General features: G+C 41.4%; 1 protein-coding gene across 2 annotated transcripts in view; it reads left to right on the plus strand.

Annotated features, from left to right (window-relative positions):
- coro1ca (coronin, actin binding protein, 1Ca) overlaps positions 1 to 19028 on the plus strand; it is a 34063-nt gene that overhangs the window by 9093 nt on the left and 5942 nt on the right. The window contains exons 2-6 of one of the 2 annotated variants that reach the window (XM_084359167.1): positions 4572 to 4636; positions 5591 to 5787; positions 16217 to 16339; positions 18216 to 18345; positions 18520 to 18701. In XM_084359167.1, coding sequence (XP_084215293.1) covers positions 4630 to 4636; positions 5591 to 5787; positions 16217 to 16339; positions 18216 to 18345; positions 18520 to 18701 — 639 coding nt within the window. In that variant the 5' untranslated portion in view covers positions 4572 to 4629. The remainder of the gene's footprint in view (positions 1 to 4571; positions 4637 to 5590; positions 5788 to 16216; positions 16340 to 18215; positions 18346 to 18519; positions 18702 to 19028) is intronic. The other variant, XM_084359168.1, reaches the window with a different exon arrangement.

Raw genomic sequence — 19028 nt, forward strand, 5'->3', positions numbered from 1 at the left:
GACTAAAATCTTATAGAGAAACCTGAGCTAATTAAATGTTGTCTGATTTTGCAAGGTAAAGAGTAATCCAAATGTGGGGATATACTTGAGTTTAACAGTTGTTGGCATTGTTTGACATTTTGACATTTATAAATAACCTTTTAAGACATTAGGTGGTATTTTACTATTGTATTGTGTTTCTTTCCTGGGTTGGTATTTCCCTGATGTTGCTAAGCAGCATGTCTGTGTTACTAAACATGTCTTGGAGACGGATTGCAGCCAACCAAACACCCATGCATTTGCCAGTGGCATAAAGTGATTTTTTTGCTCTACTTTTCCTTTTTCTCTTACCTTTGACTAGGACTGACCCGAACGCTTTGAAGCTTCTGCCCTTGCCATGGCAAACGAAGTACAAATCTGTATTGGAATGCTTTGTTTCGTTGGCTGAACAAAAAGAGGCAAAACACTGATAAAGAGCAAGAAGTAGAGCTCCTCTAGTTTGATTAGTCTCTGCTCGCTCCTCTAGATGCTGGCTGATGCCTTCCCCCCTGAGTTGTCAGAAGCACATTTTCACATCTTAGCCCAAATTCAGTATTGCTGCAACATACAAAAAGTGATCATAATAGTTAACCTAGCTTTGCTCTGCCCATTAAATTGCTGATGAGCCAGAAATTGCCTCATAAGTCGGTGATTGCTATTTCCCTCTAGGAAAGAGTATTCACTCCAGCCAAGAGAGCATATGTTCCATTAGACAACCACTGGGGACCGGCTCTAATTGACAGGCTAACTGTTGGCCCTTGCAAGTGGTCAAACACTCGAGGATCATTCATTTTTAGGGATGCACAATATATATCGGACTGATAATGGAAAAGTCACGTTACCGGCAGATAATTAAATTGTTGCAAATACATTGATAATACAACGCCAATTTGCTTTAGTTGACATAACAAGTGCAGCATTTACGCAGTGTGGTGGTATGCACCTTTTTTTAAAGTTGGTTTGCCAGCTGCCAGTAAACACAGAGAAGAAGAACAACAGTGCTGTTGTCGCGTTCATGACGTAGAGCTGCTGCACCTGTGTAGAGTCACGTAATGTAGACAAGAGCCACACATGCCGTCCCTGGAGTGGGTGTTGTTTTTCAAGTTCAGAAGAAGACACAATTGTAACTTGCAATACGTGTTCCGCAAGTGTTCGGAGAGGAGGGGAAAAGTCTGAATTTAACACAATAAATCTTATTAGAGCTATGAATAATAAATAATCCATCTTTGCCTGCTACATCTTAATATTTTTAACCTCAAGGGTGCGTAAACTAAAGGTTATGAACTTAATTTTAAAACACAAAAATGTGAAATTATTAGCGGGTATCGGTCGTGAGAAGCAGGTAATTATCGGTTATCTTATTGGCTGAAAAAAATCCATATCTTGCATCCCTATTCAATTCAAGATGAATGCCAAAATCAACTTTGTCGCATGAAATATTATTCTCCAATATTTTAAAGGCTTTTTATCACATATTTGCTTAACTGAATCAAAAAAAAGAGAGTTCATGGAACAAATACATCTCGGCTTCATTGCTTGATAACCTTTGAAAGTAAATTTCCACCACCACCTGAGGGCAGATGCACCATCATGTCCAACTTGTCTAATGCTTATGGTACACACAGTTGCTCTTTCACAGAGATAGACAGGTGGCTGATTTAGGTGTCTGCTCACATGTAGCTTCTATTCCAACAGATATGACAAATCTATGGCTCTAAAGGCAAGCAAACAAGCCTCACTCCTCATGACAAAGTTGTCCTTGTTGAGTGTTGCCCCAGAATACCGTCACATTACTGTGAGGAAGAATGACTCTTCTTTTCCCTTTTTTTTAATTTTTATTTTTTAACATATTTGAAAAGTAATTGTAACTGATTATGTAAGGATTTCTCAGCAGTGACAAAAGACTGATTCTCGCTTGCCGATGACATTAGAGAACTATCTCCATCTGTGTCAGAGTATCCATTTATTGCCTTCAAAGTGAATGTAGTGAGCTTTTTTTAAAACTATAATGTATCTTCCAGGATTTCTGGATGCCAGTCAGTTGCTCTTGGTCTGACTCAGCCTTTCCCGGAGTAATCAAATTTAGTTTCCTAGACAAATGCACGTCTGCTCCAGATAAATTTAGAGGAGGATTTAAAGAAGCTTATGTAACTCAAGTGAAAACTGGAAAATCCTCCATTTAAGGAAGATTAACACTCAAGTGTCATTAACTGTTTTATTTGAACAAACTTGTCTCCCAGCCCACTGTCCGTGTTCGGTGACATCAAAATGAAACAAGCAATGGTAATGACGGACATGTTTCACAGACGAGCTGGGCTGTTAGACACTCCCACATCCATACAGGAAGAACTTCCTGCTTGTGTTGTGATCCTTGTCCTGTCGGAAAACATGCCATACAAGCGCTTCTCGCTCACGCTCTGTCTTTTACACACACACACACACACACATACGCACACACAGTGGAAAACCACCTCCAAAACATTTCCCACATCCTGTGCTGTGATTTTTATCATGTTGGTGATTCAGGCTGGGAAACTGTTACCATGTGCTGTGTCAAACAATTAAAAAAAGATTTGAGGAGCTTCACAAAAACAAGTCTACTTAAGAGCTTTTGTCTTTTCTTTAGGTTGCAGGTCATACTGGCCCTGTTTCTGGTGATTTATCTGACACTGGCCAGCTTTCCGTTATCTTTGGAAGTGGTCTGTTGTTGTAAGCACAGCACTTGGACTTGTAGCTTTTGAATGAGCTAGTTTTCCAAATTTCTCTTGTCCGCCAGCAGATTCTTGTCTGGTGAAGATTTAAGCTTAACCAGCTACAAAGTCTGTTTTTGTTTGGGTTGGGTATGTCCTACTTTTCTTTGGATGTGGCTCTTAAAGTGTGCCACACAGCGTGCCACAAGCATCTTAGTATTTCAGATGTTTAATATTTGGCACAGCTGAGGATGAAAAGAAACAACTAGACAGGGCAAAGAGTTTGAAGTCATGAATTATCATCAAACATGTATGTTTTGTTTTATTATTCATACAGGGTTTCCTCTAGATGTAATTGATTGTGGCGCACCGCCACAGCAAAATAAAAGCCGCCACACCTTCAGAATAATGTTTTGTTTTTTGTTTCCTTGTTTTAATGTTGTTTTATGTTTATGTTAATGTAAATTATTGTATGAAATGTGAATTTTGGCACAAAACATGGTGTTTTTCATGAAATGTGACGCTACGCTGCAAACACCCTTATTTTGAATCTATCTACTTTTGTTTATCTATCTATCTGCTTTTGTTTATCTTTCTATCTACTTTTGTTTATTTATCCATCTATCTGTGTTTTATTTGTTTCTCTTTTTTTTTGCGTACTTACCAATATCAGTTTTGCACAGCCAGGAGGAATACTTCCTCTCTGACAGCCAAGTTGGGTCGAACCCTGTCAACCTATGGTGACTGGACTTGTGCTGCTTGTCGGGGGGAGGGGGTGAAGCAGGTGGGCTACTGCTCTGCTCCATGGATGTACTCTGCTCTGTGCTTGAACCAGCAGGGGCAGAGATACTCTTGCTACTACTAGCAGCTGAGCTAACGTTTGCCTCGCCAGAATCACTTTGAGTGCGCTTAAAAAGCGTGGATATTTTCGCCTGTTTTTCAGGCAGTGGGGGTCGACGCGACATGTTGAGATGTGCGATGATGAAGAAAATGAAATGAAATATCCTCGCTTAAATTAGATTAATAACATCATTATTTATTAAAAGAACACGGTCCAGACCTGTTCAATAGGAAAAGTGACCTGAAATGACTTCTGTTGTGATTTGGTGATATCAATGAAATTAACTTAACTTTCAGGGGGGCGGGGCAATTCTTTATGACCAACAACAACAACAACAACAACGTAAGAGTTAAAATAAAAACAAAAAGCCATTAGTCCATACATCTATAATTAGCCTGTGGCATTCGGCTTTACTTTACGTTGAACAAACTTTAATTTCAACACAAACATAAATGTGCCATAAGCCTTCACCTTGTTGCAACTTTCAACCGGGCTAATAAATCACTCTTGTAGTTTAATTCAACACCGTAGTTATTTTCCTTTATCCGTGAATTTCCTTATATCCATGTGATGCTTGTTTACCTTCCTCAATTTACCGTCCATTCGCTCCTTTTCCATTTACCAAACCCAAAAACCAACATGCACGATGTTGATGTCCTTTACAAGTAGGCTAACCGCAACGTGAAAATGAAACTGCAGGGCCTGCAGTTTCATTTTACAGCTGGGTAAAATAATAATAATAATGATAATAATTTTATACACACAATTTATAAAAATGAATTACATGGTGAAAAATTGTTGTAATAGGTTGTGTTTGGAATTACCAAATACCAAATGTGATGAGTACCAGCTCATCCACTGCCACATTAGAAGAGAAAGTATGCCTATAGTGGCTAAAAATGGTCACATCACAAGAGAGACAATACACTTAAATTTAATTCAATTAAGTAGTTCATGTTAATGGAAAGTTTGGATGGTAGTTCACCTCAATTTAATTAATTGATGTTCATTCATGTCAACAGAGGAGAGCAACAGAGACGGATAGTGGAGAACAACAGAGAGACAACTGACGAGAGAAACATGTCACGTAAGATTTTATTTTAGAGGGGGGGGGGGGCGCGGGTGGTGAAGCCCACTTTTTGGGAAAAAAGTTCCCCCCCTCCACAAGGCTGGCTACGGGCCTGCTAAGCTAGGTTATATTTGATACAGTTTGTTCAAAACCGTGAAAACGACCCCAGTGTTATAGATTCTATGCAGGAAGAGATGTTTATTTGACTGTATTCAGTATAGACTAGTTTAGTTATTTAACTTTGAAATATATCTTTAATTTGTTGTTGTTTTGGCCTAGTGATACTGCAAGATCCTATTTTCAATTATTATTTTCAATTCATGTACCGGAAACCTTATAGTAAATAATGTATTTGGAAAAACATTCAGTTTGAAATAGTCATAATTTCACATTTCAAAATTCATGTCGTCGTCGTCGTCACCCTCCCTCTTCCACCCGGGCAGACCTCCTCCACGGTTTAAAAAAATCCTGGAGGAAACCAGGAAAAGTCATATGTTGTGTCTTTGTGAAATCAGAAACTTAAAACCCCTTTTAATTATTGCACTCGTTAGTAATGAGTGAATTTGTGTCACTGTTCTTGGATATTAATACCCTGATGGAGGTGCTCACCAGAAATTATATTGTCACACACCATTAGAAATATTGCAAATGAACAACTGTGCTGTATTACTGCTTGTAATTATTATTGAGGGAAATCTTAAGTGCTTGCACTGTGATCGCATGGTGAGGGGAGCCCACATTGAGAAGAGCAGATAAAAGTGAGTGTTTTTAAGGGCACTGACTTGTTTTTGCCTTGAATGTCACCCAATAGAACAACTAAGGGAAAGAAAATGTAAAAGGGTCTGTGTCAGAGAAGCTGTTAGGCCAGCAGGGGTCGGGTCGTAAGAGTGGCTAGCCACCTTCATTTCAACACTATATGTCTTTGAATGAATCGCTAACTAACATTGGTTAAATCTTCCTCTCTTTGCACAGATATGAAACGAGTTGTACGGTGTAGCAAATTCCGTCACGTCTTTGGCCAGCCGGTGAAGAATGACCAATGCTACGATGATATCCGGGTGTCAAGGGTCACATGGGACAGCGCCCTCTGTACAGTCAACCCCAAGTTTGTTGCCATAATCGTTGAAGCCAGTGGTGGTGGAGCTTTCCTCGTTCTCCCTCTTCATAAGGTACGTTTATGGTGTACGATGGAGTAGTTAAAGCCACGTCTGAGCTGCTGTGTTTGCATTCTGCTTCTGTATGCTACATCAGTGGAGCCCACTGAGTGTCAATCCACTGGTTAACAGGCCAGGCCACTTGCCTTAAATGTTTTGATGGAAAACCAGTTTGAAGAGGATATGTGTCGTCCTTGTTGTAAGAAAATATGAGGCATTGAACTGGTGTTAATCTAGCCTTTTTAAAGCCATTGTCTGTCTTCGTGAGTGTGGGTTATGCATGTGATGCTTTTGTTACAGATGATTGAAGAGGATCACATTACGTCTGAAGATTTGTAGATGGGGGTGGGAGGGAGGGAGATATTGATATTAGAAAGAGAAGAAAAGCCTTGTTCACTGAGGGATCATATTCCTACAGACATAAATGCAAACATAAGCACTTCAAGGGTCGGGAGAGTTGAACTAAAAATCATGAATCCTCCTTCTATTTTAGTATCAGCTTTTTTCCCATGTTACGTGTAGAGTAAATAATCATTTGCATTGAAGACTTGACCTCTTACAAGCACTACTGCTGACTCTTCATGTCAGTGTACATTGCGATTAATGTTTACCAGCGGGCTGTTTCACACACCCTCATGTCTACAACAGAAACTACTCAAAGCCCTGCAGCGAACAGTCTTCTGATCCTTGCCTCCATATAAGGAATCACTCCACTCCAACTAGAATTACTTCTGGGTTGGGCAATACAGCATTTGAAGTATTGAGTATTTAGCTGTAAACAAGTTAGCTCAGTGACTACGTCCCTCCCTTTGAACCCTGATGTCCTAATTGGACTAATTAAAGTGCAATAGATATCAGACTGTATTCAGCAGGGGGCTCTGGCATGTACCCCAGAGAGCCCTTGGGTACCATTATGGTTGATAGTGGTGCATTGCAGGCTGCTGGTGTTTCTGTTTGGCAGCTCCACGCAATGGCCAAGTGGCAGGTCCTGACACTGTGAGTGACATAAGTACTGCAATACTGTTGACAGATCTAACCTGGGCCTGTAATTAGTGTACACCAGTACACTGCCATGTCATCTGAGAAGGCTCTGGCATAGAGGACCGGATCCTCAGGCCTGTCATCACACAGCTTACACCTCTCAGCGCCTCATTCACTACGGGGCTTGTACTGGAGGTGGGCTGCGAGCTCGACCGGTTTCACAAGCGTCCTGCCCTCCTCTCTGTGTCTCTGTTTTGAATGAGCTGCCCTCTGCATGCCGTGTCCCAGTACTGTAATAGTGTGTCTACTGAACAAAGTCTACTTTCACTACTGCACTCAAAAGGTTGAGACTGAGGTCTTTATGTGCAGAGCAAACCTCGGGCAATTTCCTCAAGTGAGAGATTAAAAAAAAAAAAGCTCTGTTGATTTTTAGATCTTCCCACATATGAGCTGCCTGGGCCTGACACAGACTAATCCTTCAGATATAGTGTTTTCCCCATTTCAACAGGCCATGCATTGAGACACGAGCTGAAAGGGGAATACCATGTTCTTTAAGAATTATGGTTTATTGTGTATGCATGTTATACTTCGGACAGCGTGACCCGTATGGCTTGCAACCAAACCGGTTTTTGCAGCTTCACATAAAAAGAGAAAGTCAGTTGATGGGACAATCTCAAATTTTTGGGCACTCCCTTTTTTTTTTTTTTTTAAATCCTTTTGATATCTATTTCTGGCATTTATCACCATGGTATTCTCAAATGAATTTCTTTAACAAAGCAGGTCCATCTGGAAATCTCAGTATAGCCTCAGCTGGCAATGCAGGTCTCAAAAGTGGGGCGAGTCTGTTCTCGCAAATGCAATGACTAGACTGCACTGCAGTGAATCTGTAATATAGAGTTGCTCCTCACCACCTGAGATCATTTGTAATAAACTAAACTGAAAAGGATCCTGCTGTTTCCTCTTAATTAGAAAACAGTCAAGTGAGACAGTATACTTCTCCATTTGATATGTTGCAGATTGTACAAAGTGTCTTTTTTACTTAATGAGTTTTTGTCAGACATAACTCTGCTTTCTGGATACATTTCTGTGCCTCATGGAAGGACACAATCACCTGGGTCTCATTTCATTTTTGTTTCAAGGCCACACATCCCCTAAACGCCCCCACCCTCCCACCCCTTCCCGTCCCTAATGTGAGGGTGCATCTGTCCGGCTAACCCATCTGCCTATGCCGTCTTGCTCCCAGTCTCTGTGGGTAGCCAGCTGCTCAGGGCCTTTGTCCTATGCTTACTCCCACCGCAGCCCTTTGTCATCACCACACTTCAGCCGGGGGGAGGAAGAAGTGTGATGATGCTCCTTCCCCCTTCACAATTAAGCCATATGCAGTGTCTTTGTTGTGATGCAACAACGGTAGGAAAATGTATTTCTGAAATAATGAGCCCTCAAAAAAAAAAAAAAAATTCTCCTTTTGTCATAATTTGTATCTGAAATGGGGTGGAAAACATCTCTTGGAGTTCAGAGGTAAATGTCATGGATGTGTGACCAGACCTGAGGTTTGAGCCTCATTTTAGAGCAGTCAACCAATGGAGCCACCTCTTTGTGTGACACAGTAGGGTGAGGTTCTTGCGGCAGGCCGCCGTGACTCAGCACAGCCATGAGTATTGTTGCTTCCTCCTGTCAGAACACAGGGATTTATAGAGAGGGGCATCAGATGTCCAGCTCAACACGTCATTCCCTTGCCTCATGCTTTCAATCTCCCCCTTTCTCTTCCTTAGCAGGATGCCTGCTAATTTATTCCCTGATTTCCATATGAAGGAAGCTGTGGGAGTGAATGCAGCAGCTAGCAAGTGTTCAGTGCAACATTCCTGATAATTCCTCTCTGTCTGCTCAGCATAAGAGGAGGGAAGTCTCTGTAAATCATTATAGTTTCTGTGGTTTATATCCCTTTACTAGACATCCCTTATTAATTATGATGTATGCAAGGACGCCATTGCTTATGACTGCATGCTGTCTATCCTGTTATAGCCATCATCATCTTTAGTTTCCATACAGACTGTGTGTTAGTGACTGTCAATTGTTAGCATTCTCAGTTCCCGGATTTTCCATTTATTTTTAAGCTCGACCTTAACTACAAAAGTAACACCACATAATACATTGCTGAATGTAAAAGGCATGTTCCACGTTAGTGCTTCAAAAGCTGCCTCTGTCCAGGGAGGAAGATCAGATGTGGAGTGTGCGTGTTTGATTTGGATTCAATCCCTCAATGCACCATTCATCCAGTGCTCAACCTCTGCTGTTATAAATCCCAGTACAGTGTGCACAGTGACACATTATTTCTGCCCCGTCCCACATACACCAGTTTAGCTGCTAACTAAGCTAAACTCTGTCCCCACACAAAAATACACTGGGTGTGCATAATATTCATGGTCTTTCCCCATATTTTGGTCAGTTTGTGTTCCAAGACCTCTATACCGCTCAGTTGCCTCTGCCTTTGCCGCTTCTGCCGCTCAGTCCTGCTGACTGCAGATTTTACCATATATGGTCATTCACTGCTCCCTGCCTGACAGGCTTCCAAGACCATTTCCTCCCTGCCCTGCCATTGGCTGCTTCATGCAGTGTCAGTACACATGTGAATTCTGGGATAGGTCGAAATATGAAGAGCGGCCAAGAAGAGAGAACTGGGTTGAAGTCAGATGTTGTCTCTGTCACAGAGTCCTCGGTGTATCCAAGTGCCATATTAAAATAATTTATGACAATGTGATAATGAGTATGACTGCTGGATTACTGAATACTATTTATAATTCGTTAATACAGAGCTGTGAACTCTGATTGCTTTCTTAAATAAATAAATAAAGCTATGGTTTTTAGTCATTTGATGCGTTTAAAGTCAGCTGAAAAGAGGAATTAATTCCCAAATGAATACGAATGCACAGATCTGGCAGCGAAAACAGACAGGAAACATTCTTTCTAAAAATATCTTTTTATTCGTGTTGTCTGCAGTTGATCATTTTTTGGGCCACAGGTGCTAGACTGTGTCACAGCATGCTCTGGGGAGACGGTAGGAAGATGTGGAGACACTGTGGACAAATGAACATCCTTCCCAGGGAATACAATATCTACTCGGTGCAGGCTTAGCAAAGAGATGACGGAACTGAATAACTGTCTTTTAATTAGATTTACTGTCTTAGGTGGACCACCAGCCAGCTGATCTTGCATTTCGACTATGAGTAAATACATTTATTGAGGAGTACATGGGTACTGATAATATGTGGTTCAAAATTTAAACTGTCCCAAATGCTTCCTAACTGGCAATAGAGCAACCAGTCTCAAATGTTTTCAGAAATAGTGGACTATGTATGGAATATACTATATACATATAGTCCTACAGTATGTCTGTATAGGTATGTGTCTAGTTATGTATAGCTCAGGTTTTCAGTCGGCCTGCAGTGTGCTGCACTGTATTGTTCTTGTCCAATCATACATACAGACAGACAGAGACTTGTAAAAGTGGAAATTTCCATGGAGCCCTGAGCAGCACTGGACAGCATGCAGATCCTTTAGTGGTGTGCATGTGTGAATCACATGTTAAGCTGCGAGGAAAGGAAGTGTGCAGGCCTCTTGTGTGAATGAAAAGAATGTCCTCTCTTGCCTTCAGGGAATGTTGTTCATCCATTTTTTTTGTATGTTTCAGTGTTGTGCTTTGTATCGTCGCTGTGTGATTCACTCTCATTTTCTGCAGTCTTACTTGTTGCTATGCAACTGGTTGTTTTCTAGGCATCAGACATTCCTCTCGAAGGATACAAATGTCTGTAGTGTAGTTATGGACATGTTAGGTAGTCGACTGAGGAGGTTAGCCCCTTGCTGTCGGTGTGGGAGTTTTTTTTATTATTATTCTGATACAGTTGATTTTTTTTCTTGTTCTGGACAAAACCACTTGCAAGTCTTGCCCAGCACGTGTTCCTATACCTGTAGGCTGGTTGCCTTGGAGATGCTTTCTTGGTTAGTTGGATTTGTCTGTTCATTTTTTTTTTGTTATCTTTTTTTAGCAGTGTTGTGAAAGAGTGACGTTACTGACTGGCCTATGTAACTGTTCCATTGCCAGCAGTGGTGTAAGAGCTTGTAAATCTTATGTCCGCTTACTAAAGTCTTCTTCACTTGACAAATTAAAGTGTAAGCTAAAAAAAATTAACTCTCAGTAGCCGTTGTAAGGATTGCTGTCAGATTTCTGAACTGGTATATGGAGTGAATTCAGGTTGAATGTGTTCAGTAGAGCGTGTCAAATGAGTTCTGAATATGAGAGTCGTGTCACAAGTTAATCCCTGCTGGTCATCACTTTTCAGAGTTTGAGTCTGCTGGAGTTCCTTACACTTCCCTGCTAAACCACTGCATTGCACAATACAAGTATCAAATTAAGTTTCAGTTTAGCTTGGGTTTGACACCTATGTCTTGTGCTGCCTCTTATTCAACAGTATTCTTAAGTGGTGAGTAGGCGGTTACATAAAACCATTTAGTTTTAAAATGTCAGTAACATTTAACAAAATTGAAATGCTTAATGCAACATCCCCAGTTTCTTTTTATCAGAGTCTTATCCAACATGTGTTTAACTTGGTATGAAAGGGGTATAAGTAAGTCTCTCTGGACTGGTTCTTTACAGCCAAATCAGATGTAATATATTTTCTAGAGATCCCAACTGGTTTGGGGTTTTTGGTTTATTAATCTGTTCATAATTAAGTCACATTTGAGCCATCATGCGTCTATTGTGTGACCTTGCCACAACACTGTTCACCCCCTTGTGATTAATCACTGTTAGAAGATGACAGTGATAAATCTGAGTGAGAGCTCATTACGCTTGTGGTTGCTACACGACTTTCTTGTGGATGTTTTAGTTAAATTGTCCCATTTGAAGACAAATACAGACTTGCACATTTGCCCGAAGCTCTGTTTTTTGCAGAGGCACTGAGGGGGGAATGCAACAAGTTTCTACAGGTTAACCTACCTGCACTGCTCTGCACAAGTTATGTCACTGCAGTGAGGTTTGTGTTGTGTGCTACCTCATGTATAGCTTTGGTTAATGTTCAGTTAAACTGCGTTCCTGCCTTGTGTATCATGTTATTAGATGTTTATGTTGGCTTGAGGTGTACTTATATCAGACACAAATGCCATTATCACCTACAAGGGTGCTATATTTGACACCCTAGCAGCCCTCTTGCTCTCATTAGGTATATCCATACCAGAGCTGCCTGGGGCCGAGGTGTGGAATGTGAGGAACGCCTGGCCCTGTGGTCCAACTGTCGGTCTCCTCTGCCCTGCCCGGGTTGATCAGGAGTCTGAGCTCTAGATCCGAGGCGTGATGGTTCTCCTCTACTGAGTGTACTGTACTGAGTCAAACAGAGTCAAGCCGAGCCAGCACGTGTATGGAAAAGCTCCATTTGTAGCTTGTCTGAACTGGAATTGACATGCGGGATGTGCTGAAAAGTGTCAGAGTATGTCTGAGTGTTGAGGTCTAAACCCTGGTCGCCCATGTGGATGGGCTGTTCTGTGGGCTCTGTCAACCTGGCTTCTGCAAGGACAGACATGACATATGAATGTATGGAAATGTTCAGTTTACATAATTGCAGTAAACGGTGATAGTGCACTTGCATGCTCAGACAGTATACTCCCATGTTGTCTTATACATGAAAAAATAAGATGTTGCAATGATCCAACACTGTTGTGTGTGTCAGATTAAAGCATAGTATCAGCCAAGTGAACATGAAACCACAGAATTTCATTAAGTGTTTGTGCATACTATAACATCCACCTGTCTGTATAATGAACCATAGGAGTACACAGGCACCACCGCAGTAGAACAGCATGTTGAAACACTATTGACTTCTACGCGTGACAGAACTGGTTTGACAATCATGATTACTCAGTCACACTTGTTTTTTGTGGGCGTGCAATATTTTGAACAAGACTGAGCATAATCCATAATGCTTTTCATCTGTTCATGTTGTGTAATTGGTGTGGAGTAATCACTGTAGCAATAGTAGCACTATTGAAGCAAGAAGTATATGGACATAAAACTGGTTGGCTCGTCTTATCTCTGTGATCAGCTTGTTTGTTGTCAGACTTGCTACACTCTGTCGTCTGTGTCCGTCCTGCTTCACATCCTGTTCCTACTGCCTTCAGGAAATCATGTGCAGGAAAAGTCCAGTGAACTCGGCTGTAACATACAATCTCTGCCTCGTAGAGCAAATATATCGTGTTTTGTGAAAGTGGAATATCAAAGTAGACTGAGCTGCCGAGGAGAATCCACAGGTCTCGTATTTAATGGTGATGTTATCTGAAACCGGATGGGGGCTCATGGATCCCTATTGACGGCAGTGTCAAAGTCTGCTTTCCCCACACTCAGCTACAGGGTAGATTTCAGGGAGTGTTCAGCAGTCAGGGTGAGGTTCAGACAAGATCTTGTGATTTTCACATACTGCACGCACACATTCATTCTCACATATGCCTGGACTTTGATCACTACGCTTGGAGTTGGAGTATGTGTCACAGCCCAACTCTGTGTCAGCCAGGTGACTGCATGGTTACCAGCCTAATATTTTTATACTGCGCAGAGCCACAGTGATTTGTATAGATACCCAGCATTGTAGTATCTATACAAATCATTGTAAGTGTCTCTGTGCTGTATGAAAATGACATTGGACCCAATAAACATATGAATCTGTTCAGTCTCCCAGAATGTGAACAGACCTTTTGAGATATGGATCACGTTACCTAGTGATATCAGCCACACCACTGTGTTTGTGAGCTGTAATAGCAGCACACTGTAAGTGCCCTCTGCTAGGCTGTGTTATCTGCTGTGACAGGGGCAGGGAAATATCTGAGAGTATGAATGCCTGAGCAACATGACACTCATATCCTGGATTGTCCCACCGAGGGCCACACCACTATCCCCTGCTTCCCTCTGGGTCATTGTTTCCCGTTCTGTTTTCGCACCAAAATTAAAAATGATTTGTTTATTTGCTGCTCTTTTGAAATTCTGAACCAAGTGTGCCGCAGACAGAGAATTGCAGTATGAAGCTAAAAAAAACATTATTTACTGCTTGCTGTATTTATCTTTCCTCCGTTTGAAAGCTTTAAGTCACATATAATCATTTGGTTACAAAAGCCATAATTCACATTTTGGGGTGAGCTTGGTGTTTTTGGAACTTTTGAGACTGTCACTTTACTCACACTAATAGCCCTGCATTTTGTAGCCAGGACTAACTGACTAAAGTAACATGCAGCTCCTGCTAGTTTGCACCTCTACTGTTCAGAAATCGAATTAAACTGATTGAAATGGCTGATTTTTAACCCGCTGTGTATCACAACAGTGTTGGGAGTGTTTGCAAATGAACAATCATGAACTTATCTCCATTTTGCCTGCACCCAGAGCTCCCCACAGATTAGACACATGTTTTAGCACACTGTTCAGCTGTAATAGAGAAAGATTGTGGACTGAAAGTGGCTGCCAGATTGTTTATATATTGTGAAAACTGAGGCTGCTCAAATATGATATTTCTCGCCTAAAAGATTTTCAGAAACATCTTTTAGTGTACTGTTATGCAGTAGGATATTGTTTGTTGCTAGTCAGCCACCATACCGTTTCCTGTTTCAAAACAGATGACACGCCAAAATCAAGCACTGGTACGCCCCCCCCCCTTTCAGCGGGGGTGTTTATTGGTCCGGCTAGGTTTTCTATTCTTTGAGCAAAAAAATAATACCACAGCCCTTTTTTTTCTCTGTGGTGTCTTGTCATGTAGCACCAGTTTATACTGCACAAACAGCCAAGTTTTATGCAAGGGCGATCTTTTTCAGCAGTGAAGTATTTCTTTAAGTTGAGCCTGTTGAATATAGCACTGCAAGTAAATCCGAATATACTCACTGGTTCACAAGATCCGTTTGTTTGTAGTCAGCACCAGGTGGAGGAGCAGTAGCAGTGGGAGAAAATGTGACTCACAAGTACTTTTAGAGATGAGATAAGAAACTGACATGCAGTTGTAGGTAACTGTGCATAGCAGGTGGTAAAAAAAAAAAAAAAAAATCTGCACACGCAGTTACCACTGACGTCCAATGCAAGTGTCATTTTGCCTGTGTGAACTCCAGATGATTTTGGAGTATACCGTCATTGTAAATCCCTGTTTAGCTATTAAGCAGTTCATGTATTGCAGGAGAGCGACTCTGTTGTTATGATGAACATTAGTAATTGCTTCGAATTATGTTCTCATAAGGTTTAAGTCTAGTTTTGGTTGTACCTCTTACTCATTACTGAATATACACGTCTTAAATGTTTCGCTGTTCTCGAGCCATTATTGTAGCTATGCCCATTATAATGGCAGAATAGCTGCGGGCAGCGAGTGATTCTTTTTCCTTTTGTATCCGTGTAGCCATCATGCTTTAAATAGGGCTGCAGCAGCAGGGCTCCTTCCACAGTAAGTGACATCATCTCTCCGGCCCTGCGGTGGTACATGGAGTCAGTGCAGACTAGGGTGGTGTCTCAGACACCCATCCACTACAGCATAGATACAGCCAAGTCACCTCAGCATGTAGAGAGAGCACCGGTTCTCCCAACTCGTAGGGATTAGAGGTCAGATCCACCTTCAGGCTAATTTTAAAAGGATAGAGGAGGATGCACAGTATAATCGAATGAGTGTTTTTGTGTGCATCTGAATTTTAGCTGTCCAGTCCATTAGTTGAATGTTATGTAAAGCGCACAGTCTTTGACCTCGGGTTACCATTTTAAAGTAAGGAGATGCTTTGGAGAACTAAGCTCCTTTTGGCATGTGTCTACTGTGTAATGACGCCACTACTAATAACTTTCCTTAATTACTGTGGGTGGTCCAATAGGGAGTAAACTTTGGTTTGCTCCTTGTAGCGCCCGTAAAACCTAGCTCCTTATTTAGCTGAGCAATGGAGTGACAAACCCAGATTGGAGATTTTCTGTCTATTGGCATCATCTCTGTGCTCATGATTTATTAATTGGCTGTGTGAGAAGACTCAAAATACAAAATGTAATCTTCAAATGCAGTTGGCTGGGGTTTTTGTGGGATTGGGATTTCCCCTTACATCTGAAGAACATTCTGACCCCACACAGTTGATGTTATTCATAAAGTGCTCTCACCCAACTTCGTGTAGATGTGGGTTAAATCATATTATTTATTGTTGTGTAATGTGTTTTGCCAAACTGCTTATTTACTGTATAATACCTCCTTTCAGCAAACATTTTGAAATGTGTTCATACATTCATACATTTTGTCAAAGCACCTTTTCTTAATGTGTCTTTGTGTGCATGTGTGAGCTCGATTGTGTAGGTGGGATTTAGGATTATACTGTTAATTGTCCCGTTTCAAAACGTGCCTCCTCCAGCATGGACAATGTTCTCTAACCACACTCAGACTAATCTCATTACTTACTGTGTTGTTTATCTTTGTCTTTACAGTCGGGACGCATTGACAAAGCCTACCCCACAGTGTGTGGACACACAGGCCCGGTGTTGGACATTGAGTGGTGCCCCCACAATGATCAGGTCATCGCCAGCGGCTCTGAGGACTGCACAGTGATGGTAAGGTTTGCCTCACCCTTCACACCTGAACTCAGATGGTTTTATTTGGGAGAAAAACAGCACACATTCCTGAGCTAATATGTGACAAACATCTACATGCTTTTATTGCGAAAGGCCGGGCTGTTGTAACACAGGGATGGGTGCAGACCTCACCCTCTGGATTAGATTAGGCTCAAATATGTGTTGTAGGAATCAGAGCTGGGGAATGATTTAGCTGTTTATTGAGCTGAGGTCACCGACTTTTTTGAGACTGTAGTCCTACTTTCCTCCATGTGTCCTTATTTGGGCCGTGAAAGGGCTGAGATACGTGTGCTGTCTGTTTACGTTTGCTGCAACTACTTCCTCACCTGAAAGTCCTGACTTCCTGTTAAACCCACTCTGAATCACTGCCATATTTATTTCATGTTTGCAGAAGTGTAAGCCACGTAATGAGAGCCATCAATGCTGCCTCTCTTCATAGCATTTGACCTTTGAAAGGAAGGTTCACAGCCTAAACAGGCTCTTGGTGATGTTTAGTTTAGATTAGGTGGGAGTGGGCGGTATAACTGGTATCTACTGGTAGAGATATGCAGCATGATGTGGACGTGGCTAAACAGTTTTTTACAATGAGGAATGGATTTTTAATCACATAGCAGACATCTGCAAAACTCAGAAAAACATCTGAGCATACGGTACCCTGCTTCAGTGTAAATAAAAGTCGGCATGCTAAGAACGGAGGCGAGTAATACAGAGGAAACGTTCAACAGTGGAAAAAGCATGTTTCAGTCATAGTTTGGACATGAGTTGGTGCAACATCAAGCTGAAAATATTTAGCAATAAAAGATTCAGGTGACAGTCTCAGAATGGCATTTTAGACAAGTGACATCATCATCACCATCAATACCTGAGGCACTAATTTGTTGGACATAACCTTCAAAATATCTGAATCTGTAGTGTTGCCCCGTCCATACCTGTAAGGTAATGGCAAAACATAACCTAATAACCTATGGTGGAACACACACACACACACACACACACACACACACACACACACACACACACACACACACACACACACACACACACACACACACACACACACACACACAGCTCAGTATTTTTGCTAAATTTGACTGTTTATCCCATCTGCTACTAAAGCATATGCTGATGTGGGCGACTGAACTCTTAGTCTCTGCTGCCCCCCTCAGGCTCCTTTTGGTAACTACCATTTATGGGTGTCGTCTGTGCAGTAGTACTAGGTGTGTCACAATTCTCTGATTACATTTTATTTTTGGATTTAAGGTTCATGATTCTATTAAATTTATGATTTAAACGTACTTTTAAATTTAAACATATCCTCTTTAAAAACATTGGGGTATTTTGCAACACCTTAACCGTATCCTGATGGCTGTTTGCAGTCAGTTTGGCAAATTGAAATAATATTCACCAAAAGTAAAGATTCCAGATCTCAACAAAAACACACTGCGGGGATTAAACGATAAACAGCGAAAGACAGACATCAAGGTTGTTACAAAGTTCTGATTCTCAAGCAGGCTGCAGGCAACCAGTAAAGCTACCTGTGTCTTCATTAAAGTGTTTCTTTTCTGGTTTGGTTGTTGGATGTTTGCAACAGATGTTTGACAGAAAAAAAAAAACAGGGAGAATGTTCAACATCCTGCGTTTGACGCTGATGATCAAATCTGAAAGCTCATTTCATTCGATTTTCAATTTAGAAATCATGACACCCCCACGTTTTTCAGTTGGTTGGTTGGGGACAGATTCAAATTACAAACTTTCCAAATGTATTATTTGTCAAGTAAAAGTTTTTAAATGAGTGTCCATCCAGCAGGCTTCACTGTCTGTTCTGTACCTGACTTCCTGTTCATGTCCTCCAAAGGTGTGGCTGATTCCTGAGAATGGCCTCGTCACTCCCATGTCTGAGCCCGTAGCGGTACTGGAGGGACACTCCAAGCGTGTTGGCATTGTCACATGGCACCCAACAGCACGCAACGTCCTTCTTAGTGCAGGTACGAGCTCCCTTTGTGTCCTTAAATCTACTAAACATTGCTGTTGGAATCTCTGTCCTCAGAGTAAACCTTCAAACTTTGCTGAAAATTAATTTGAACTAAATCGTCAACCTATTGTGTGTTTGACTTTGGTGTGCTGCTGCTCTGCTCACCTTGACCTCACTCTGTCATCAGGTTGTGACAACCAGATCATCATCTGGAACGTTGGCAAATGTGAGGCTATGATCACCCTCGAGGACATGCACCCTGACATCATCTACAGCGTCTGCTGGAACCGCAACGGTAGCCTCATCTGCACCTCCTGCAAGGACAAGGCCGTCCGTGTCATCGACCCCCGCAAGGAGACGATTATTGCTGTAAATATCTTTCAAACATTTATTTTTTTGTGACATTTTCTCTCTTTTTATTTCCCATTGTATCCGCAGAATGTGAGACAAAGATACTAATCTGGGTGCTGTGAAAAAGTGTTGTAAAACGTGTGATTAAGATTCATGAGCTGCTTTGCATTGCTCCAAAAGATGATTTGGGATTTATAAAAGAAAGTTGCACACTGGTGGGCATACGAAAGGTTTTATAAATCAGAATATTTTTTGGTGTACATTCATTTCTTCATTTGAACATTCGCAAACATTTAGTGTGGATTCTCTGCAGAGTTTTATAGATAAAGGCCCTGGAGTGAAAGA

The sequence above is a fragment of the Pagrus pagrus genome, assembly GCF_965226575.1.
Source record: "Pagrus pagrus genome assembly, chromosome: 8".
Lineage (NCBI taxonomy): Eukaryota > Metazoa > Chordata > Actinopteri > Spariformes > Sparidae > Pagrus > Pagrus pagrus.